The 18,086-nt window shown below is 56.0% G+C and overlaps 1 protein-coding gene across 1 annotated transcript; it reads right to left on the bottom strand.

Moving 5' to 3' along the window:
• Positions 1-10,681: 10,681 nt before the first annotated feature.
• On the bottom strand, positions 10,682-14,032 carry LOC111158202 (Wnt family member 9B). Its single transcript, XM_022520121.1, is given in 3 exon segments — positions 10,682-11,155; positions 11,985-12,250; positions 13,663-14,032. Coding segments are annotated over 3 exon segments (1,110 nt in total).
• Between the last annotated feature and the right edge of the window lie 4,054 nt (positions 14,033-18,086).

The following is an 18,086-nucleotide window of genomic DNA, read 5'->3' as shown; positions in this document are numbered from 1 at the left end:
CTCTTAGAGGTTACTTAACCTTTGCATGCCTTGGCGTCCTCATCTGTAAAATGGGGGGAGTAATTATAGTCCCTCGCTCCTGATGGGGTGGGGTGAGGCCAAGGAGTTAGGCCACCCTTTGTGCTTGCCATGCTGGTGGGTCCCTGCTGTGCCACACACAGCCCTGGGCCTGTGGCCCTTCCGAGCCTGGGCAGGTTTCTTGTCTGTGATGTGAAACCGAAGCACCCAAGGCAGCCGTCCTCTGCCTCAGAAATCCAGGCTGTTTGGGGCCTGTGTTCAAGGGGAAACGGCAGCTAGAGGAGCCGAGCACCCCTCCCCAGAGCAAGGCACCCTCAGCTGTGGCCTTCTCTCTGTCCCCCGCACCCGGGGCTGGGTGCATGCAGATGATAAAAGGCAGCAAGCCCCAGGAGCGCCCGTCACCAAGAGACTCTGGAGGTCCCGGAATATCTCGTAGGGTCTGTGGCCCCACCAGGCCCCGTCGCTCGTCCCCGCCGACGATAATCAGAGGATAATTGTAGCAGTGGCTGCTGTACATTAAGCATGTCCTGTATGCAAGGCCCTTTCTAGAATGACCGTCTAAATCCCCCAGCAACCCTGCACACCCCATAACCTTCCCGCCAGCACCTCCCTTCTCCTTCCCTCCAAACTCCTCACCTCTGAGGCCTCCCTGTGCTGCGGGCTGAAGTTGGGCTTCTCCTCCTCCTCCAAGGAGCCTTCTCTCCCTTCCCCAGGCCAGGTCTGCACCCTGCTTACCCAGCCCCCCACCCCCACCCCCAGTCATCCCCTAAGCACCCTGTACTCATCCCTTGTCAACACTCATCACACTTTATTTTTATTCTGTTTTTTATTTTGTTTATTTTCAGGGGTAAGAAATGTATTCCCGTGGTTCACAGTCCAGGATAGGGAAAAGCTTCCTCGCTCTCTCCCAGCACTGTTCCCCAGCCACTGAGTTCAGTCGCCTGGCCTGGGGCGAGCGAGGTTGTCAGTTTCATCATGCTGAACAGTGATGACTTGTTTATCTGTCTTCTGTCCTTTAGGAGCTGGGACCCTGCCTGCCTCGTTAACTGCTTCATCCCCAAGACCTAGCACAGCACCTGGCATATACAGGCGTACTGTGATGCAATCTCTCTATATATACATTTACCTTTACCTTTAGCTATCCCCCTATCTACCTATCAATCATCTATCCATCTAGAGCTACCTATATAGAGCTTTCTGTCCTGTTCGTTTGTTTTAATGAATGAGGCCCAGAGAAGAAAGTTAACATGGCTGCTTGGCTTACCTAGAATTCTGTTTAACTGACCTTGAAAGACTACCTATCCTTTCTTCTTGGACATTTAAGCGCCCTCTTGGAAGTGGATCCTGATTTCATTTTTTTTTAAATCCTTAAATTTTTTTTAAATCCTTAAATTTTTTTTAAATTTGTAATTGGAACATAAATAGTATTCCACAATAAATGATCACAAGGAAAGGGCCACGTAGCAGGAAATAGTGTCTCCCCACTTCAGAGGTCCCATACTGCCTGCCCAACCCCGATCCCAAGGATGTTAAGACTGCTGCTCACCTTGGGGCTCAGTTTCCTCATCTGTAAAATGGGAAGAGCCCATTAGGTCCGAAGTTCTCTGGATCTTTGGTGTGTTCCCTATTCTTACTCTGTCCAGCTGGTACTGCTTTAAGTCAACACTAAAATGAAATGCTAGCTATGAGAGCTTTTTAACTCAAGTGGATGTTTGACACCCATGCAAGAAATGCATGAGGTGGGTGAGGTCAGCTTTCTGTCTGTTCTGTGCTCTGCACCAGCCAATCTGGCCATGTCCTAGCTCTGGCCCAGGCCAAGGGTCAAGGACTCACAGCTAGGGGTCCTCTGAATGGCAGGAGGGAGAGGCAGGGGAGAAGCTCACCTGGGGGGAAGCAGGTGGAGTGGAGGGATGAGGACCTCCTTGGGGAGGGTGGTTGACCCACATACCATCTTTATAAGGAGACCAGCAGGCTACTTTCCAGCTGATTAGCTCTTTCCCGGCCTCGGGCTACAGGAAGCGGCTCTAATCTCAGACAAGCTCCCGGCTTGGGCTTCTGCATGGCCTTGTCACTGATGGTGGGGCAGACAAGGGTCCCGGGAACGGGGAAGGTGAGGCCCGAGGGATCGAGGGGAAGGAAAGGGAGGAGAGAGAAGGACAAGGAACATGGCCAGTGCCGAGCCAGGATGTCCAGGGTAGGACACTGCTAGGGAGGGAACAGTAGGGAGGGCAAGATTCACAAATTCATTGGTTCATTCATCTTTTCATTCATCCAATAAAGCCAAGAATGTCAATATTAAGAGCTATTTGCTAGTCAGGATATATGCAACATGTTAAGAAAATGTAAGTGAGCAGGCAGACAACAATTTGACGGGTTGCAGGAGTGGGGGAGTTAGGGGAGCCTGCAAATTTCACTAAAGGTATTTAGGCCAAGCCATGAAGGAAGCCTAGACATCAGCCCCCAAGCCCTCCCCACCCCTGTGGCTCATCTCTTGCCAGACCTCCAAATCCTGGTCTGGCTACACAGTGCCTTCACTGGGTCTGAGTCCTAGGTCCGCCACATACTTGCTGTGTGACCTCAGGTCAGTGATCTAACCTCTCTGAGCCTCAGTCCTCTCAGCTGTAAGGGAGGGACCACACCAATTTGGAGGGCTGTCTTGGCGATTCAAATAGGGCAATGCGTGAGAGGCAGTCCGCAAGGTGCTTGGCACCTGCACAGAACATGCTTGAAACAACGTCCCGATGACATTATCAGTATCAGCGGCAGAAGCGGCTTCATTTCCCCAACTCTGGGCCTGTGTCTCTGGGCAGGAGAGGAAAGCTGAGGCTGTTCCCAGCATCTCCCATCCCCGGCCCCCGGCCTTTGGGGAAACATGAGAAGCAGAGCTGGAGGATCTAATGTGTGCCCCCCCCACGCCCCTTAATCCTTCCTGAACTTGGGGGGGTGGAGAGTGGGGGGGGCACGGCTGTAACACCTGCACGGCTCTGACATCTCCCGCCTCTGGGCAGAGAAAGCAATTTCAGAAATGACATGTTGCCAACAAGCAGAAATCAGCTTCTGAATTAAACTGTGTTGGCGTCAGGTGACCCCAGGCTTGGAGGACTGGCTGCATGAAGACAGCTGAGATTAGGGCCTGTCAGCCACTGGAGGGGCTGTGCGGGAAGGGGTGCGGGGACCCGGGGGTTACCATTGGCCGCCCAGGACTTGTTCAGACGGGGGCAGGAATTTGGACTCTGGGGCAGGTTCTCCTGCGACTCTGACCGGCCTCCACCTCTCACCAGTCCATCCTGCATGGTGGGGGCGGGGCGGGAGAGTCCGGCCCAGCTCCCCTGGGCCCGCTCCAGCGTAAACACATTAATGGGATGGAGAGAGCCAGGGAGGAATGTGGGCCTCACAGACCCTGAGGACTAGAGGAGGGACGGGCCAGTGGAGGGGGGGGGGGGGGGGGGGGAGGGGGGGGAGGACCCCGAGGGGAGGGGGGCCCCGACAGGCCCGGGGGGCCGGGGGGGGGGGGGGGGGGGGGGGGGGGGGGGGGTAGGCGGAGAAGGGATCAGACACCCTAGAGGCAGTCAGCCTCAGCTGTGCAGGTATGCAGAGAGTAGAGAGAGAGGGAGAGGGAAGAAGGAGGACTGAGCGAGAGGGAGGGGACACCACCAACCACACTGAACCCTTGCAATTTCCTGATGCCGCCTTCTCCCTGGCGCCCTGGTTTCTGCACCAGCCGTGCCCTGCTCTTGGGACAAGAGGCGTCAAGGGGTTGTTCAATGGCCAGCCCTAGAGTGTATTGTAGGGCTTTGGGCATAGCAGGGAACCTCTCTGAACCTCTGTTTCCTTATCTGTGCAATGGGCATCGTGTTTGTATACATCCCAGGGCTGCCGGGGGGACTGAAGGAGAGAACCTGGGAAGGGCGCCGGACGTCCAGTGCCATGAGACATCTCTCACACAGCTTAGCACCCAGTGACCTCTTTCCTTGCCTGTCTCCGTGCCCATGACCTCCCTGAAGCCTGCAACTCAGCCTTGTCACTGGGGCCACCCCAGGACACGCCTGGCACTGGGTTTGCTGAGCGAGCGGCTACAGGAAGGGACCCCATTTGAGAGAGGGAGCAAAGTAAAGGCGGAGAATGAATGGGAAGGCCAGTAGGTAGGCAGAGGACCCCACCCCGCTGCTCTCACTCCTGCGTGTCCCCCACCCCAGTCACCGCTCTGGGCCTTTACAGCCTTTCTCCTGGAGCCTGGTTTAGGCAGCCTATGCTTGCTTGCTGGCTAGACAGTGACTGTGTCTCCGTGACCAGAGATCGGACTTGCGGGATCATTCCATGTGTCTTCAGGAGTCAATGGGGCAGAATAATTGACCTTGGGCCCTTCTCCAGAGCTCTGGGACTTGGGGTCACCATGGTTGTGCTTCACAGAGCCAGAAGCCCAGCGGAGAACAGAACACAGACCGCAGGGATGGGGGGGGTCTCAGGGGGGCGAAGACAGAGTTATCAGCACCGCACAACCTCTAAGGTGGGAGGCAGGCCTGCGAGGCCGGAACAAGGCCATCTCATGATTTCCAAGAGAGGAAATCTCTGTCCCCCACCCCACCCCACCCCTGCTGACCTACAGATCTCTCCCACCTGCTATAGGAACTCCACTGGGTGAGGGCACCGCTCCTTACCCCACACTCGGAGCTGAGTCATCAGAGAAGAAACCCAGAAATCTGAGAAGATTCCAGAGGGCAGTGGGTGAGAGCTCAAACATGAGAAAGGCCCTGAATTTGAATCCTGGTTCTGCCACTCACTCAGACAATGACTGAAGCTCCCTAGACCTCAGTCCCCTCACCTGTAAAATGCGGGTAACCATTCTTGGGAATGTGTGGCTCAGTTGGTTAAGCATCTGACTTCAGCTCAGGGTGCTGTGATCAAGCCCCACATGGGGTTCCCTACTCAGCAGGGAGTCTGCTTCTCCCTCTCCCTCTTCCCCTGTTTGTGCTCTATCCCTTCCTCAAATAAATAAATAGAATCTTTAAGAAAAAGGGCAGGGGTAACAATTCTTACCCTGTAGCGTGGATCGTGAAGATTAAAAGAAATACCAAGGGGAGTAAGGAAGAAGGGGAAGCTCTTCCTTATAGAAGAATGCCAACTACAGAATAGGCGCGGAATGACAGAATTAGAAAATCACCATTTGCAATCAGCTTGGGCAAGGACATCAAGGGATGCTGGAAGTTTTGGGTAAAATGTTTGTTGGGCAGCAAGATATTGCCAGGCTCCAAATATCACCCCACAGACGAATCACGAATCACCTGGGTAAAAGGTCCGCCTCATATCAGAGGGATCTGGTGGAAACCACCTGACCGCAGCGATGACATTTAGCATCCCCAGTCTTGTTGACAAGCAAACATCCCCATGGCTCCTCATGGCCCGCACAGAGAACGCCCATCACCCAAGGAGATTTCTTGCCAAAATGTCAGACCAGAATCTAGTCCTAAGGAAACAACCACAAACATCTCGATGGAGAGACATTCTACGAGACAGCTGGCCTAAACCCTTTAAAATACCAATGGGATGAAAACAAAGACAGGGGGACTACTATTCTAGATCACGGCGGGGGGGGGGGGCAGCGGGAGCAGGAGAGGCATGACCACAAAACGCAAGGCCTAATTCTTAAGTGGATTCTGGATTTCTCTCTCTCTCTCTCTCTCTCTCTCTCTCTCACACACACACACACACACACACACACACACACGTTAGAAAGGACAGTTTGAGGGACAACTGCAGAAGTTTGAATAGAGAGTTTGTGGCTGATAATATTAGGTCTTGGATATGATGATGGCCTTGTGGTTCTTTTGGAGAATGTTCTTGTTCTTAGGAGATGTTTAACAAAGTGTTTGAATGTCCTGGGGGGCGCAGTGTTCTTACAAATGATTCAACAAAATCGGAAGAGAGAAGCAGCTCAGTGTCTTTAAAAGGGGGGATACGGTACGCAAAATACCCACCCCATGATTGTCTCAGCAAGCAATGGCCCCCAGGGGAGAGATGCCCTCACTGAGGGCCTGTTTGGGGACAGGTTTATGGCAGGAGCAGATGAAGGGAGGCCAAAGGCAGTGTAGAGTAGAAAGAATGTAGAGTTTGGAGGCAAAGACCTGGGTTCTGTGCTGTGTGACCTTTAGTGAGTCTCTTAACCATTTTGTGCCTCAGTTTCCTTATCTGTAAAAAAGGGAAGAAAGGTGCCTGCCTTGGGAAGCTCAAGTGAGAAAACAAGTAAGAAGAAGTCCCTTGGAACACTGGAACCTGCTGTGTGGACACTTCTATCACCGATTGGAACCAGCCAGCCCCGGGCCCCGAGGGACACGTTAGGACGGGCATGCACGTAGAAGCATGGGTGCCTTCACGGTTGGGCTGGACCGCCATCTGGCTCCCTCTCCGGGGACCTGGTGTGGATCACAGCAGAGCTGGAGAGTGGTGGGGTGGGGGGTGAAGGCAGCTGCCAAGCTCTCTCTGCGGCCCTCTGCTCAATAAGGGGCCCCTCCCCCGTCAGGCCGCCAAACACAGTGGTGGTGAAGGCCATGCCCTTCCGGAAGCATACTGGGAAGGCAGTATGGCCAGAGAAAGGAACTCAGGGGCTCCCTCGTAAAAGGATCCAAACCATTGCTCAGTTGGGCCTCTCATTTCCCCTCCTGGGTCCTAAGGCTCCTGCTTTGCATTATCTTGGCCCCCCCGACCCCAACCTGCATTGCTGGCCTTGGGGTGAAGATGCTCGAAACACTGATCAAGTCCGGGAGGGGACCCAACATCCAGCCTGGTCTGACTTAGCACATAACCTTGGCTGGGCCACTTCCTTCCTCCAGGCCTCAGTTGCAGAATCCATAAAAGCGGGGGGGGGGGGGTGGCAGACCAGAGAGGGACCAAGCCACACTTTGAAGGCCAGCAGATCTGACATCCCTGCTTCTTAGTGGCCTTTGAGAGCCTTTACTGATTGTGTCCAATACACAGCGTTATTGCAATAAATCAAGACAAAGTGGGTACAGATATCTGACGTGGAGTTTATTGTCTCTCTCCCCCCGTAGAATGTCAGCCCCATGAGGGGGGGACTTGGTTTCACTCGCTGCTATGCCCCAGTGCACAGGGGTGCCTGGAGCTCATCCAGGGCTCCCCAACGTGATCGCTAATTGAGCGGATGGACGTCATGTGTGCTCCGTATACGAGAGCTCCCACTGGAATTCCAAAATGTGCTGAGACAAAAAGCACGTGAAGTTCATGGTTGTTGAGAGAGAAAACTCTGGAAAACAAGAAATAATCTTTGGGGCTGGCATGGGTCTGCCTGTGGGCCTGCCAGGCAATGAAGGACACAGGGATGCGGGGCTGATCTGGACAGGGGGAGGGAGACCATGTGCCCACAGGAGCCAGGCAGGAACATCCATGAATGAAGTGGACTGAGGTGGGGGGTACTGGGCAAACTGGGAACCACCCCCCCCATGCGGCTTCTCTCCTAGGGCTCCCTCCCTGTTGCTGACTGTGACCAGGTAAGAATGCAGATCCCGTTGGCCAGCACGACTGATTTCACAAGGCAAGCCCAAAATCCAATGGAAAACAATTCATTTTTAAGAGAAAACCACAAATGAGAGCAAGTAAAACCCATCTCCGGCCCAGGAGGGGCCCTATGATGTGGCCCAATCCTCTCGAGCAGCCCCTGGGGTCCTTGCCTCCGTTTGGAGAGAGGCTGATGTGTGTCCAGATCCGAAAGGCACAACTGAAGAAGCAGCTACTTCCCTGGGCTCTTGGGCTCAACGTGTCTCCAGGCTTTGGGGCTCCTAGGCAAGTCAGCTCCCACAGTGCCGGACCCACGCAGAGTTTTAGTAAATACTTGTTGAACGGACGTCCTCAGTGTGACGTTGGGCACAGCCCTCCAGTTCTAAACCCTGTACAGTATGAGCCCCCTCTCCCCACTCCAAACAATTCGGGGATTACGGGGGAAATCAAGCGGGATTAAAAGGACAACAGTGTTTCTGAAAATCGGAAGTGCTTTACAAATGCAAAGTGTCATCGTTATTCTGAGCAGGACAGTGTCACTGGAGCAGAAGAGGGGCCTGGGACCCAAAAGAACAGAGAATTTACAAAACCTCCACAAGGAAGATCCAGACCAAGCCCACCAGGGCTCACGCACAGAGGGGATGCGTTCTGACCGGCGCCAAGACAGGCTGCTTGCAGGAAATTTCTAGACACCCCAGCCCCCTGGGAACAGCTCAGAGGTGGCCCCTGTCCGGTCGAGCAGTGTCTCCCCAGACGGACGGCTTCTGACAGCACACACAACCCCCACAGGTGCTGCCCATGAAATATAGAAATTATATAAATATTATACATAAATATTTTCTCATATATCTTAGCTATATAAATTATTCTCTTTTGCCCTAAAAACTACATATGTGAGGTAGACAAAAAAAAAAAAAAAAATACCCTGTGAGCATTTCCCTTAAAGCTGTAGAATGAGGGGCCCCCGCAGGGCTGAGGTGGACCTTGGGGGCGCCCAGAAGAGAAAGGGGTGGAGAAAAAAGGGCTAGAAGAGACAGAGGGCTAGATAGGGGGCTTCCCCCACAGGCCGAGGGGCCCTCAGAGCCCACACCCGTGCTATTGGCCTAGTTCGTCAGCGTTGGAGGCCAGCTTCGTCCTTGGTCCCTCAGAGTCTGCCTTTATCCTCCTGCAGCCCCAGCCAGCAGGGGGGTTGGGGTGCGGATGGTCAGTTGGTGGATCAGGCCCCTTCTTCTTGTCTGGGAGCCCTCTGGGGCCTTATGCCGAGAGCTGGGGTCTCAGAGGAACAAGATGGATTGGGCTGGCCAAGAAACAGTCTCCATGTAGTGGGGGGAGTGGAAGAACCTAGAAAACCAGCCCACTCTCCTTTTTGCTCTTCTTGACAAGAGGGGGCCGGCTGCCTGGGCCAGCAAGGTCAGTCCAGTGAGGGGGGTCTCTGGTAAGTTTGGCTTCTCCTCAGAATCTCTGCAGCCAGAGATCCTTCCAGTGTCCCACAGGCTGCCCTGACCCCCCAAAGCCAGGGAAGCTTCTCAGCCCGGGAGGTCCCAGAGACCCCGGGCCTTCTTCCTGGGCTCCCACTGGTGGTTTCTGAGCCTTGGGCTGATTCTGAAGTTTCTGTTCAGCGGAGGGTCAGCAACTCCGGGTTCAGGGAGAAAGGAAGCTGACAGAGGGCGCGGCAGGGCCGGCGAAGCGGTCAAGGGCTTCCCAAAGGAGGTCACTTCCTCCCAGCTGGCCCTGGGCCCTGCTCTGGGGAAGCACTCAGCTTCCAGCGGAGTGACCCCTGCAAGGTCCTGGTTCTGAACCAGAGAGTGTGTGCTGCTAAATGGGAACCCTCCAGCCTGACAGGTCCAAGGGGCCTGTGTGTGCACACACACGCGTGTGTGTGTGTGTGCGTGTGTTCCCACACACTCCCGCACACTCGTGCATGCGTACCTGGGTGTATGTACCAGTTACTCTCTCCTCCTCCCACACAGGACCTTGGTGGGTAGCACTGGAAATGTCCACAGGATCAGAGGAAATTAGCAAAGTCGCTTCTATTCCTCAGGTAAGAGCCAGAGTGGGGGCCATCCGTGAGTGAAGGGGGCCCCCAAGGAACCAGGCTTAGCCAAGACGTTCCCGCGCCTGTAACTCCAGGGCAAAAGCTTAATTAGATGAGTAGCTAGCAGAGTGGCAATGTTACGCAGAGTCAGAACTCTTCTGGGTCACGGATGTCAGCTGTGTTGGGGCCTCACGGCACAGGAGGACTGCTGCCATAGGCAGTGGACCAAACCGGGCTTAAGGGGAGGCTGAGAGACTGAGCTCTCTGCGTCTCTGCCTCAGACCAAAGGCTGTCACCCTCTCCTGGGCTGGGACTAAAGTTTCCCCAGCCGGAACACAGGGGAAGGGTCACTGTCCCTCTGTCCAGCCTCGGTGCGCTAGCTGCACCCACCCGGGGACTGTGCGACCCCACCAGCCTCGCATCCACTAGGGCTCTTACTGAGCAAGGCTGGGTGGGCGAGGACAACTCAGCTCTCCAGGCAAGAATGAGACCTCGGTGAGCATTTTAAAAGCCAAGTCAAGGACACGGGGCCCTGGGGCCCGTATCTGGCTTTCTTCGCGTGAACAAACAGCCCCTCCCTCCCTGCCTCTCCCCCCCAGCCTCTAACGTGGCAAAGCCCCCCGGGGGTAGAGCTGCGTGGCCCCCAGGGCTCACTGTGACCTGAGCAAGGCCAGGAGGACCCATCCCGGCCAGGCTCCAGCTGACACTGCCTCCCCGTGCCCTGCTGGCCCAGAAGCTCACCTTCCAACCTCTTGCTGGCTCTAGGCCGCTCACCGGAGGAATGGAGAGAGCAGGATGTCACCCCTCTAAAAAACCTCCGCCCTGGCCTCTTCTTGGTCTCCCTTATTCGGCCCCACACCTCCTTTCCAACTCAGCGCTCCTGCTCCGAAAAGGCTGGGGGCCCTCCGTGCTGGTGTCCTCCCTCCCCCCAGAGCCTCTCTCCTTGGAGTGTCGAGGGAGGGAAAGGTGGCTGAGCCCGACCGAGAGAGGAGGCGTGCGCAAGGGCACGTGCCTCAGGGAGTGCCTGCCTGCCCTGTGTCCCTGCCTGGGGAGGTTGCTCACAGTGGCCGAGCGCCCAGTGGGGTCTGGCAGCACCCCCGGGCACCTCGGGCAGCGGGCCTAGTGCTTGCAGGTGTATATCAGCTCCTCCCGCACGCACTGCTGGCATTCCACGTAGCAACACCACTGCACCTGGCAGTGGCAGGAGAAGGCCACCAGGCGGCTCTGGGTGTCGTAGCCCCGCCCGCAGCACAGGCTGCTACAGCTGGCCTCCCTCGAACACACCCGGCCCGCCGTGCCCGGCGAGTACTTGCTGGGCCGGCAGAAACTGGGCGAGTCTTCCATGTAGACCAGGTCCCCGGGCCGCGGGGCCAGGCCCTTGGTGGGGCTGCCCGGCCGGGCGGGGGCCCACAGCTGCAGGCGGCCCAAGGCCTCGTTGGTGGCGCTGGACACCTTGACGGCAGAGTCATAGCGCAGCTTGAGTGCCTGTCCCGTCTCGCGGAAGGGGGAGAGCTGCTTCCAGCAGGTGCGCACGGCGCAGGAGCCTGACACGCCGTGGCACTTACACGTGGTCCTGAGGCCACTCTTCACAGCCTGCCAGGAGAGACAGAGTGCAGGTGTGGCCGGGGGCCCGGAGTCCACGGCGCCAGCCCTCCCCCAGAGCGTAGACCCCGGCAGGGACGTGGCAGCAGGATGGGCAAGAGACAGCGGAAGGGGGCAAATAGGACCCGAGCTAACCCACGTGCCACCTTTGTGCAAACTAGCTCAAGGCCACCCTTCTGCTGGGCCACTGTGCCTTGGGGAGAGCAGTATGGGCCAGATCTCAGCCTCTGCTCCTTCCCTTGGCCCAGAGTCCTTGTGGCGTACACAGCTTGCACAACTGAACGCAGCATACCTACACAGAGTCAGCAGTGAGGACACAGAAGTCAGTGTCCTCAAGAACTGGAAGTCGGGCCTCTCTCAGCCTCTGACCCCGATAGACTCAGAAACTTTTTATTTACCCTCTGGTCTCCTACTACTGTGTGCCTCTGCTAAGCCCCTTCCCTTCTCTGGGCCTCCTCTGTCTTTCCATCTGTAGAATGGAGGACATGGGGGTATTGCACCAGATCAAAGTTTTCAAACTACGTTGGCTTCTAGAACGTCCAGGAAGGCCTGTCCTGGGAATGGAGACCCTTCTCCAAACCTGTTTTGGCCTCATCAGGGCCCAGTCCCAAGCCTGGCTCCCACCTCCTGCTTAGCCCACAATGGTTCCCAGGACCCTTCCCTCCTTCCTGGCACCTGGTAAGGGCATGCTGGTGGAAGGAATGGGGCTCCCATGGGGACAGCTGCGTGTGTGCTGAGGGGCCTGCTGCGGACCTGGCCGGCTGCACGGGCCCCCGGGCTGGGGCAGGGGCCGGGCTCTGGCTCTAGGAAACGTGCTCACCTTGATGCCCACGTGGGTGTTGTGAGCATCCGCCCGGGCCCGCAGGTCTTTGCTTCCTCTCTTGGGCCCCAGGAAGTTGCTCAGGAACTTGGTGCTGTACTTGAGGTTGTCACCACACACGCCCCACTGCCAGGCCTGCCGGCTCTCCAGGCCCGGAGAGTCGTCACAGGTGCAGCGCTCCATGCGGCCGGCGCTGCAGGCCCGGGCCAGGGTGTGGGTGAGGGCGGCCGAGGACACTGCATACAGGAAGGCCGTCTCCTTGAAACCTGGGCCAGGCACCCGGGGGATCCCGGAGGGAGGAGGAGAGAGGGCTCAGAGGCTGCCCTTTGCCCTCTGAGGGCAGAAGAGGATGGTGGGGGTGCCGTGATGAGCCCAAGGAGGGTCGTGTGGACCTGAGGACATGGCTCAGGGCAGCCTCCTGTCCCCTGTCCCTTAGGCTCCAGCTGCAGGCTGCCCTTTCCATAGACCTTTCAGATTCACTGTGGAGTATGTGCCTGATTCCCAGGGCAGCAGACAGTGCTTATTGCCTCTAGAGGAGGACGTGAAGATGCAAAGAGAGGTGACTTGGGCACCTGGTGAGGGGCAGAGCTGAGGCCAAACCACTGACCTTGACTCCAAGTCAAGGTGCAGGCAGACTGGACCAACCCATTTCTGAGGTCCCTGATGCCCTGGGTGTTGTGGGCGTCAGGATGCTGCTTAAACGTCACCCTCTGCTACCTGCTCGGGCAGCAGACCCACTGAGAAGTGACTGGGGTCTCCTGCCTGACTTGTTCAGGGCTGATCACCCCACCGCCTGCCAGGAACATCGCTACTCCCGTACTCTTGCTGGGGCATGGCCCAAACCCAGCAGCCCTCCGCCTGCACTCCAGGGTCCCTGGGTGCCAGTAACCATGGTGGGAAAGTAGCATCAGCTCCATCCCGGGCCCTCCCCAGCCGTGGAGAGCAGCTGGCCTACGAGGGGCCTGGCTCCTCCTATAGACCATCACTGCCTTTTTCTAAACGGCCCCAGCTACTTGGCGACAGAGTCACACACCACCGACCTCCTTCCCCCTGGGGCTGTATGCTCTCCGAGGCCAGCGGGGTGGGTTCAGCTCTGTGCTTCCAGCATCCAGCCCAGTGGCCAGCTCGCTGCGAGCCTCACCAGATGCTTAGTGAATGAAGTGTGGAGGGACGCAGGGAGCGGGGAAGAAGGTGGGGTGTGATGGAAGGAGAGGAAGGACCAATGGACCGATGGATGCGATGAACAAAGTCACGGGTGAATGAAGGAACACATGAGTTTGGCCTGTCTCAGGTTATTTGGCCCACTGTTACCCACCCTCCATCCTTACACGTTCCTGCCCCGTGTCTGCGTGTGTGTGAGAGCACGTGCATGCAGGAAGCTGAGGGAGGGGACTGGGGGACCACCCGTCTCATCTGTGGACTCCTCCTCAATCCAGGAATAGGCTGTGCCTCCTATGCTCCTGGGTCCCTGTTGCTCCTCTACTCGCCCCAAACCGAGGGAAAAGACAGGGCCTCGTTAACTCCCAAGTCTTCTCCTGGGGACTATACTAGGTTCACGAGGGCAGCGTGGCCGGGGGTGGTGGGGCAGGAAGGGGCCTCCTCCCCAGCCATCCTCCTCCCCAGCAGTCCTCCCCCACCAGTCATCTCCCCCCATCCCCGCCCCAGCCCTCCTCCCTACCTCTCTTGAGCAGGCCCGTCCTCCCCTCCAGGCTGCAGTTCCAGCGCTCGTGTCGGAACTGGAACTGGCACTCGAGCAGGCTGAGGTGGGCAGCGTCCTGCAGGGTCTCGGCCAGGCCGGGCTCCCTCCGGCAGAGCTGCTTCTGCCGCCGGGACAGCTTCAGCAGGTCACACTGCTTCAGGTGGGCCCCACCCTGTGCGGGGGCCTCGGCGGTGCCCAGCCCTGGGAAGGGCGTCAGGACCTCCCGCCCAGTCAGGCTAGGGGGGAGCGAGAGAGGGAGACAGTGACCTTTGGGGGTCCTGATGGGAGAAGGCGGTAGGGAGGACAGGGGACAAGCAAGGGGTTAGGAGGTTCTCTCAGGGGGCTTCATTTGTTCCCTGCTGGGTGGCGGGCCAGCCCCATGCACTTATGAGCCCATCTTTAGAGTAGGAAACCCAAGTGCTTGGAATAAGATCTCGTGCCCAAGTTTTCCAGATGCCAACGTCTCTGTTCTTCTTAGCCATTCCATTTCCCAAACGTCCCCAATCATAAAACTCATCTGGGTGCTTATTAAAAATATAGATGCCCACGATCTACATTCGGCAATCCTGATCCTGTTGGTCTGGAGGGCAGCCCTGGGATCTGTATTCACCATGTACCTTGTGCCATGTCCCTGGTTAGGGACATTTGGGAAATACTGCGTATAGTATTGGCTGCCGCCTGGAGGGGAGAGCCACGTTTCTTGGAGGGGGCAGGCAGATGTAGGGAGGTGCCGGGCAAACACTCCGCAATTTCCCTGATAGCCTTCTCTCCCAGGTTATATAATAATGCTCCCCAGGTAATCCTGTGCCCGCCCAACCTGTTTCCACAATTCCCAGCTAGATCTTCAACCTTCTCACCACTCAGTGCCTGTTACAAAGAGATGTGTAGGGAGTACCTGGATGGAGGGAAGGAAGGAAGGACAGATGGACACATGAACTGACAGATGGGTGGGTGAATTTCCATCATGCCATCCCCTCCAGACTTCCTGTGCTACTATATCTGAAGTCTGTGGATTCTGAAGTCAGGCTGCCACTTCCTAACCCTGTCACCTTGAAGCCTTGATTTTTCTCCTCCGGGAAGTGGAAAGAGGGATCCCTTCCCTCTCCTGGGGCTGCTGGGAGGATTGTACAGAAAGTACCAAACATTGTGCCTGGGACACACTGGTCCACCTTTCTGCTGGCTAGATTATGTCAAAATTCTTTCCTCTCACAAGATGCTTTATTCTTTAATCTGGGCAGATCGTCCCTTTGTCCAGATAAGGAAATAAGGTTTTATGGAGAGGCAGGTACTGGCCTGAGCCATAACACAGATGAGCAGCAAGGGAGGAATTACTATTAGAGCTCACCTTCCCTCTCCCCAGCAGCCCTCTCTCCTGGCCTCTGATGGCCCTCAGCATGGGTAGAATATCCGCCATTCCAGGAGAGGCCCACTCCCCCTGGAGCCGAGGACACGGCTCTCCTGTTTGGAGCCACCTGACCCAGCCTGGACATCTGGCTGGATGCCACACTGCCCCAGGGAGAGTATGGGTTCTGGCCAGGCCCCAGGTGCCCCCAGAAAATGCCCGTAGATTCTACATCCATCAGATGCAGCCAACCCAGTGTGGAGCCTATCTCCGAAACCTCTGAGCAGAGACAGATGCTATCAGGCTCCTCCTGGCCCAGCCTGGCCCTAGGCTCCCCTGCTAGACAGGGTGAGGGCTGGGACCTGTTAAACATTAATCTGGGGGCAAATGGGTAAATTTCCGGTCCACCAGGTCTACACCCAAGCCCCTCCCTGCAGCCTGGCAGGAAACCCTTAGAGCCTGACCCTTGGCAGTCAGGTCCAGATGTCAGCTCTCGCCGAGGAGGCCCCACCCTGCCTGGCTTCCAGTAGGAAGGGCGCAAAGGGAATGGGAGCCAATGAGTCCCGCAAATGTTCTCCTCCCCACAGCAGGTGCTGGTGTGAGGGAAAACTCTGCTCACGCCCGTCCTGCGTTTCAGAAATTGGGACCTCCTTCATAGCAGCTGGTGGACAGTTGAGAGAACAGGCAGGGAGTGATGGGAATTGGGACCAATGGGTCTGCATATCCTTCCAGGTCTGTCTCAGATGCCATCCCAAGAATAATAGCTGTGATTATTATATCATTAGAGCTACATCTTATACTTTCTGTTATATAATTTAGATCATCTCTATCAGGTTTTGAGTCCTTATTACTTAGACCTTTAAATTGCAGATACCTGCTGAGTTGGCTGCCCACCGGTTGTTCCTGTCTGCCTGGTTACCCTGTGGCTGACCATTTTAAACCACGTGACCTGCTGTTCCAACCTCGTGATTGGACCAATGAAGATCACATGACTCAAGCTGGGCCAATCAGTTCTTTCTCTGGGAATTTGGAATTTGAATTAAGTTGCACATACAGTTGGTTTCTCTTTCTTTTTTTCTTTCTTTCTTTGGGTGATTAGGCCAGTCACTCAGGAGATAAAAAGAAGAACCTGGTCCAGAGAGAGAGCGAAACAACGAACCAAACACATGGAGAGAAGCAGAGGTGAGAGTGGGAGGGAGAATTTGGGGAGCTTTTCAGCCCCAGCCCCAGAGTCTTCTTGTGGGCAGCTGTGTTCTTGCCCTCTTGCCCTTGCCCTGTGTTCAAGCCTAACACTGTCTCTAGTACAGTGTTAAGGCTTGGAGTGGTTGTCTAACCAAGGGTGCTCTCACTGATCATGACCTTTGGACAGCGGTGAAGGACCAGCACGCCCCATCCTGAACCTAGGAGCCAGGCTCAACAAATACCTTCTCTCCCAGCCATTCGCCCCTATTTTTTTTAATTTTGTGTAATAGACCCTGTGATTGATGGCCCCAGAAAAAGTCCAGTATAAAGTCGGTTAATTTTATTAGCAGTAATGACACTTAGTAGCGATTAATGGTCAGGAAAGGCAGCCAACCGCACAGAGGCCTCGGGCCACACTGGGCCCTGGTCTGTCCAGGGCTGCTCTCAGAGAAGACTCCCCTGGGACCGCCTGAGGAGCCCCCTCAGGGTCTTCGAAGATAGCTGGGGGATCTTCCAGGACCCAGTTTCCTTTTTCTTGATTTCCTATGTTGTGGCTGGGATCAAATTTCCTTTGAGGAAATAGTGCCCTGACAACAAATTTAGAAAACCCCTTATTCCCTCAAATGGTGTTAGTCAGCTTTAACCTCCACAGACCCGTCCCTTAGTATCTGCCAGGGAAGCCTTCTTCCCGGACCTCAGAAGAATTCTAGCCATCACAGGTTCCCATCCATTTCAGGGTCTGTGGGCCTGATCCCCTCCCCTTGAAGAACCCACATTCCCTGGCACCCTAAGCCTGAGAACCTCCCCCCCCTCAGCCTCTCTGCAAAATCTTAATTGCCCACATGTCAGTTGGGCCCCGTGGGGGTAAGATGTACACCTGGAAAAGATCAAGTGAGCTTCGTCAGACGTACAAATCCAGACAAAATTTGGAGTTTTCATAAAGACACAGTCTTGCAGTCAGGTCAGACGCTCTCCACCGAACAAGTAGCCAGGGTTCTGAGCTCAGGAGCAGGGAATGAACACTCTGTGAAGTTTCTAGTTGCTCTTCTGGGCTGTGGGATGAGTTCCTCCAGGGTTCTGCCTGACTCAAGGGCTCCTGGGCCATCTGGGTTCATGCCACCCCCCCAGCAGGCTCTATTTGCTTTGGCCCAGCACGTCTCCCCCTTTCCTGCTTCCAGCCGGGCTTCCCCAAACTGACTTCCAGCCCCTCTTCTCCTTGACAAAAGCAACAATCGCATGTGACCAGCTCCATTCTCCTCCCTTCTTTGCCTCTAGCCTGTGATCCTCTGCTCTCTGCACCCTCAGACCAAGGCCTTAGTTTAATAACAAGACCAGAAGTCCTCACCCCTACACAGCAAGACGTCTCTGGTTTTGACTCCAGCCCCGGCTGTTCCCTGGGCCACCTTGTCTCCTCCCAGGGTGGGAAAAGTCAAGGCTGCCCCTCGGGACTTCACCTCACATACACCCCTACCCCCAGATCTCCTCTGCCTGCTCCCAGCTCTTCCTGCCCTCGCCTCCTTTCACTCCCCAATGCTCATCCCATCCACAGTTTGGGCTGAACTTGCCCCACCTGGGATGACCCTGAAGGAAGGAAAAGAAGGTTCTCCCAGAATTTGGAACAAGTGTCCCAGGAGGCTGCTTTGGTTTACCTTCAACAGGACCCCAGTCATCACCAAGCCCCAGAGAGAAAAATGGAGCTCACCTTGCACTAATCACCCACCACCTGCTGGAGTAGGGGACCCAAGGGCCTCAGGCCCCCAAAGCTGTTCTGGCCTGGGTGGTCTGGTCCCAGGTCTGCCCTCACTCCTGGTGACGTTGGGAACGTCAACTCTCCTGCTGAACTCATTCCATCTAACAAATACACACTGGCTAGCAGGAG

The sequence above is a fragment of the Enhydra lutris genome, unplaced genomic scaffold, assembly GCF_002288905.1.
Source record: "Enhydra lutris kenyoni isolate GAN:26980312 unplaced genomic scaffold, ASM228890v2 scaffoldscaffold57, whole genome shotgun sequence".
NCBI classification, from domain to species: Eukaryota; Metazoa; Chordata; class Mammalia; order Carnivora; family Mustelidae; genus Enhydra; species Enhydra lutris.
Note: the sequence above shows the minus strand (reverse complement) of the source record. Positions and strands in the feature narration are given on the sequence as shown.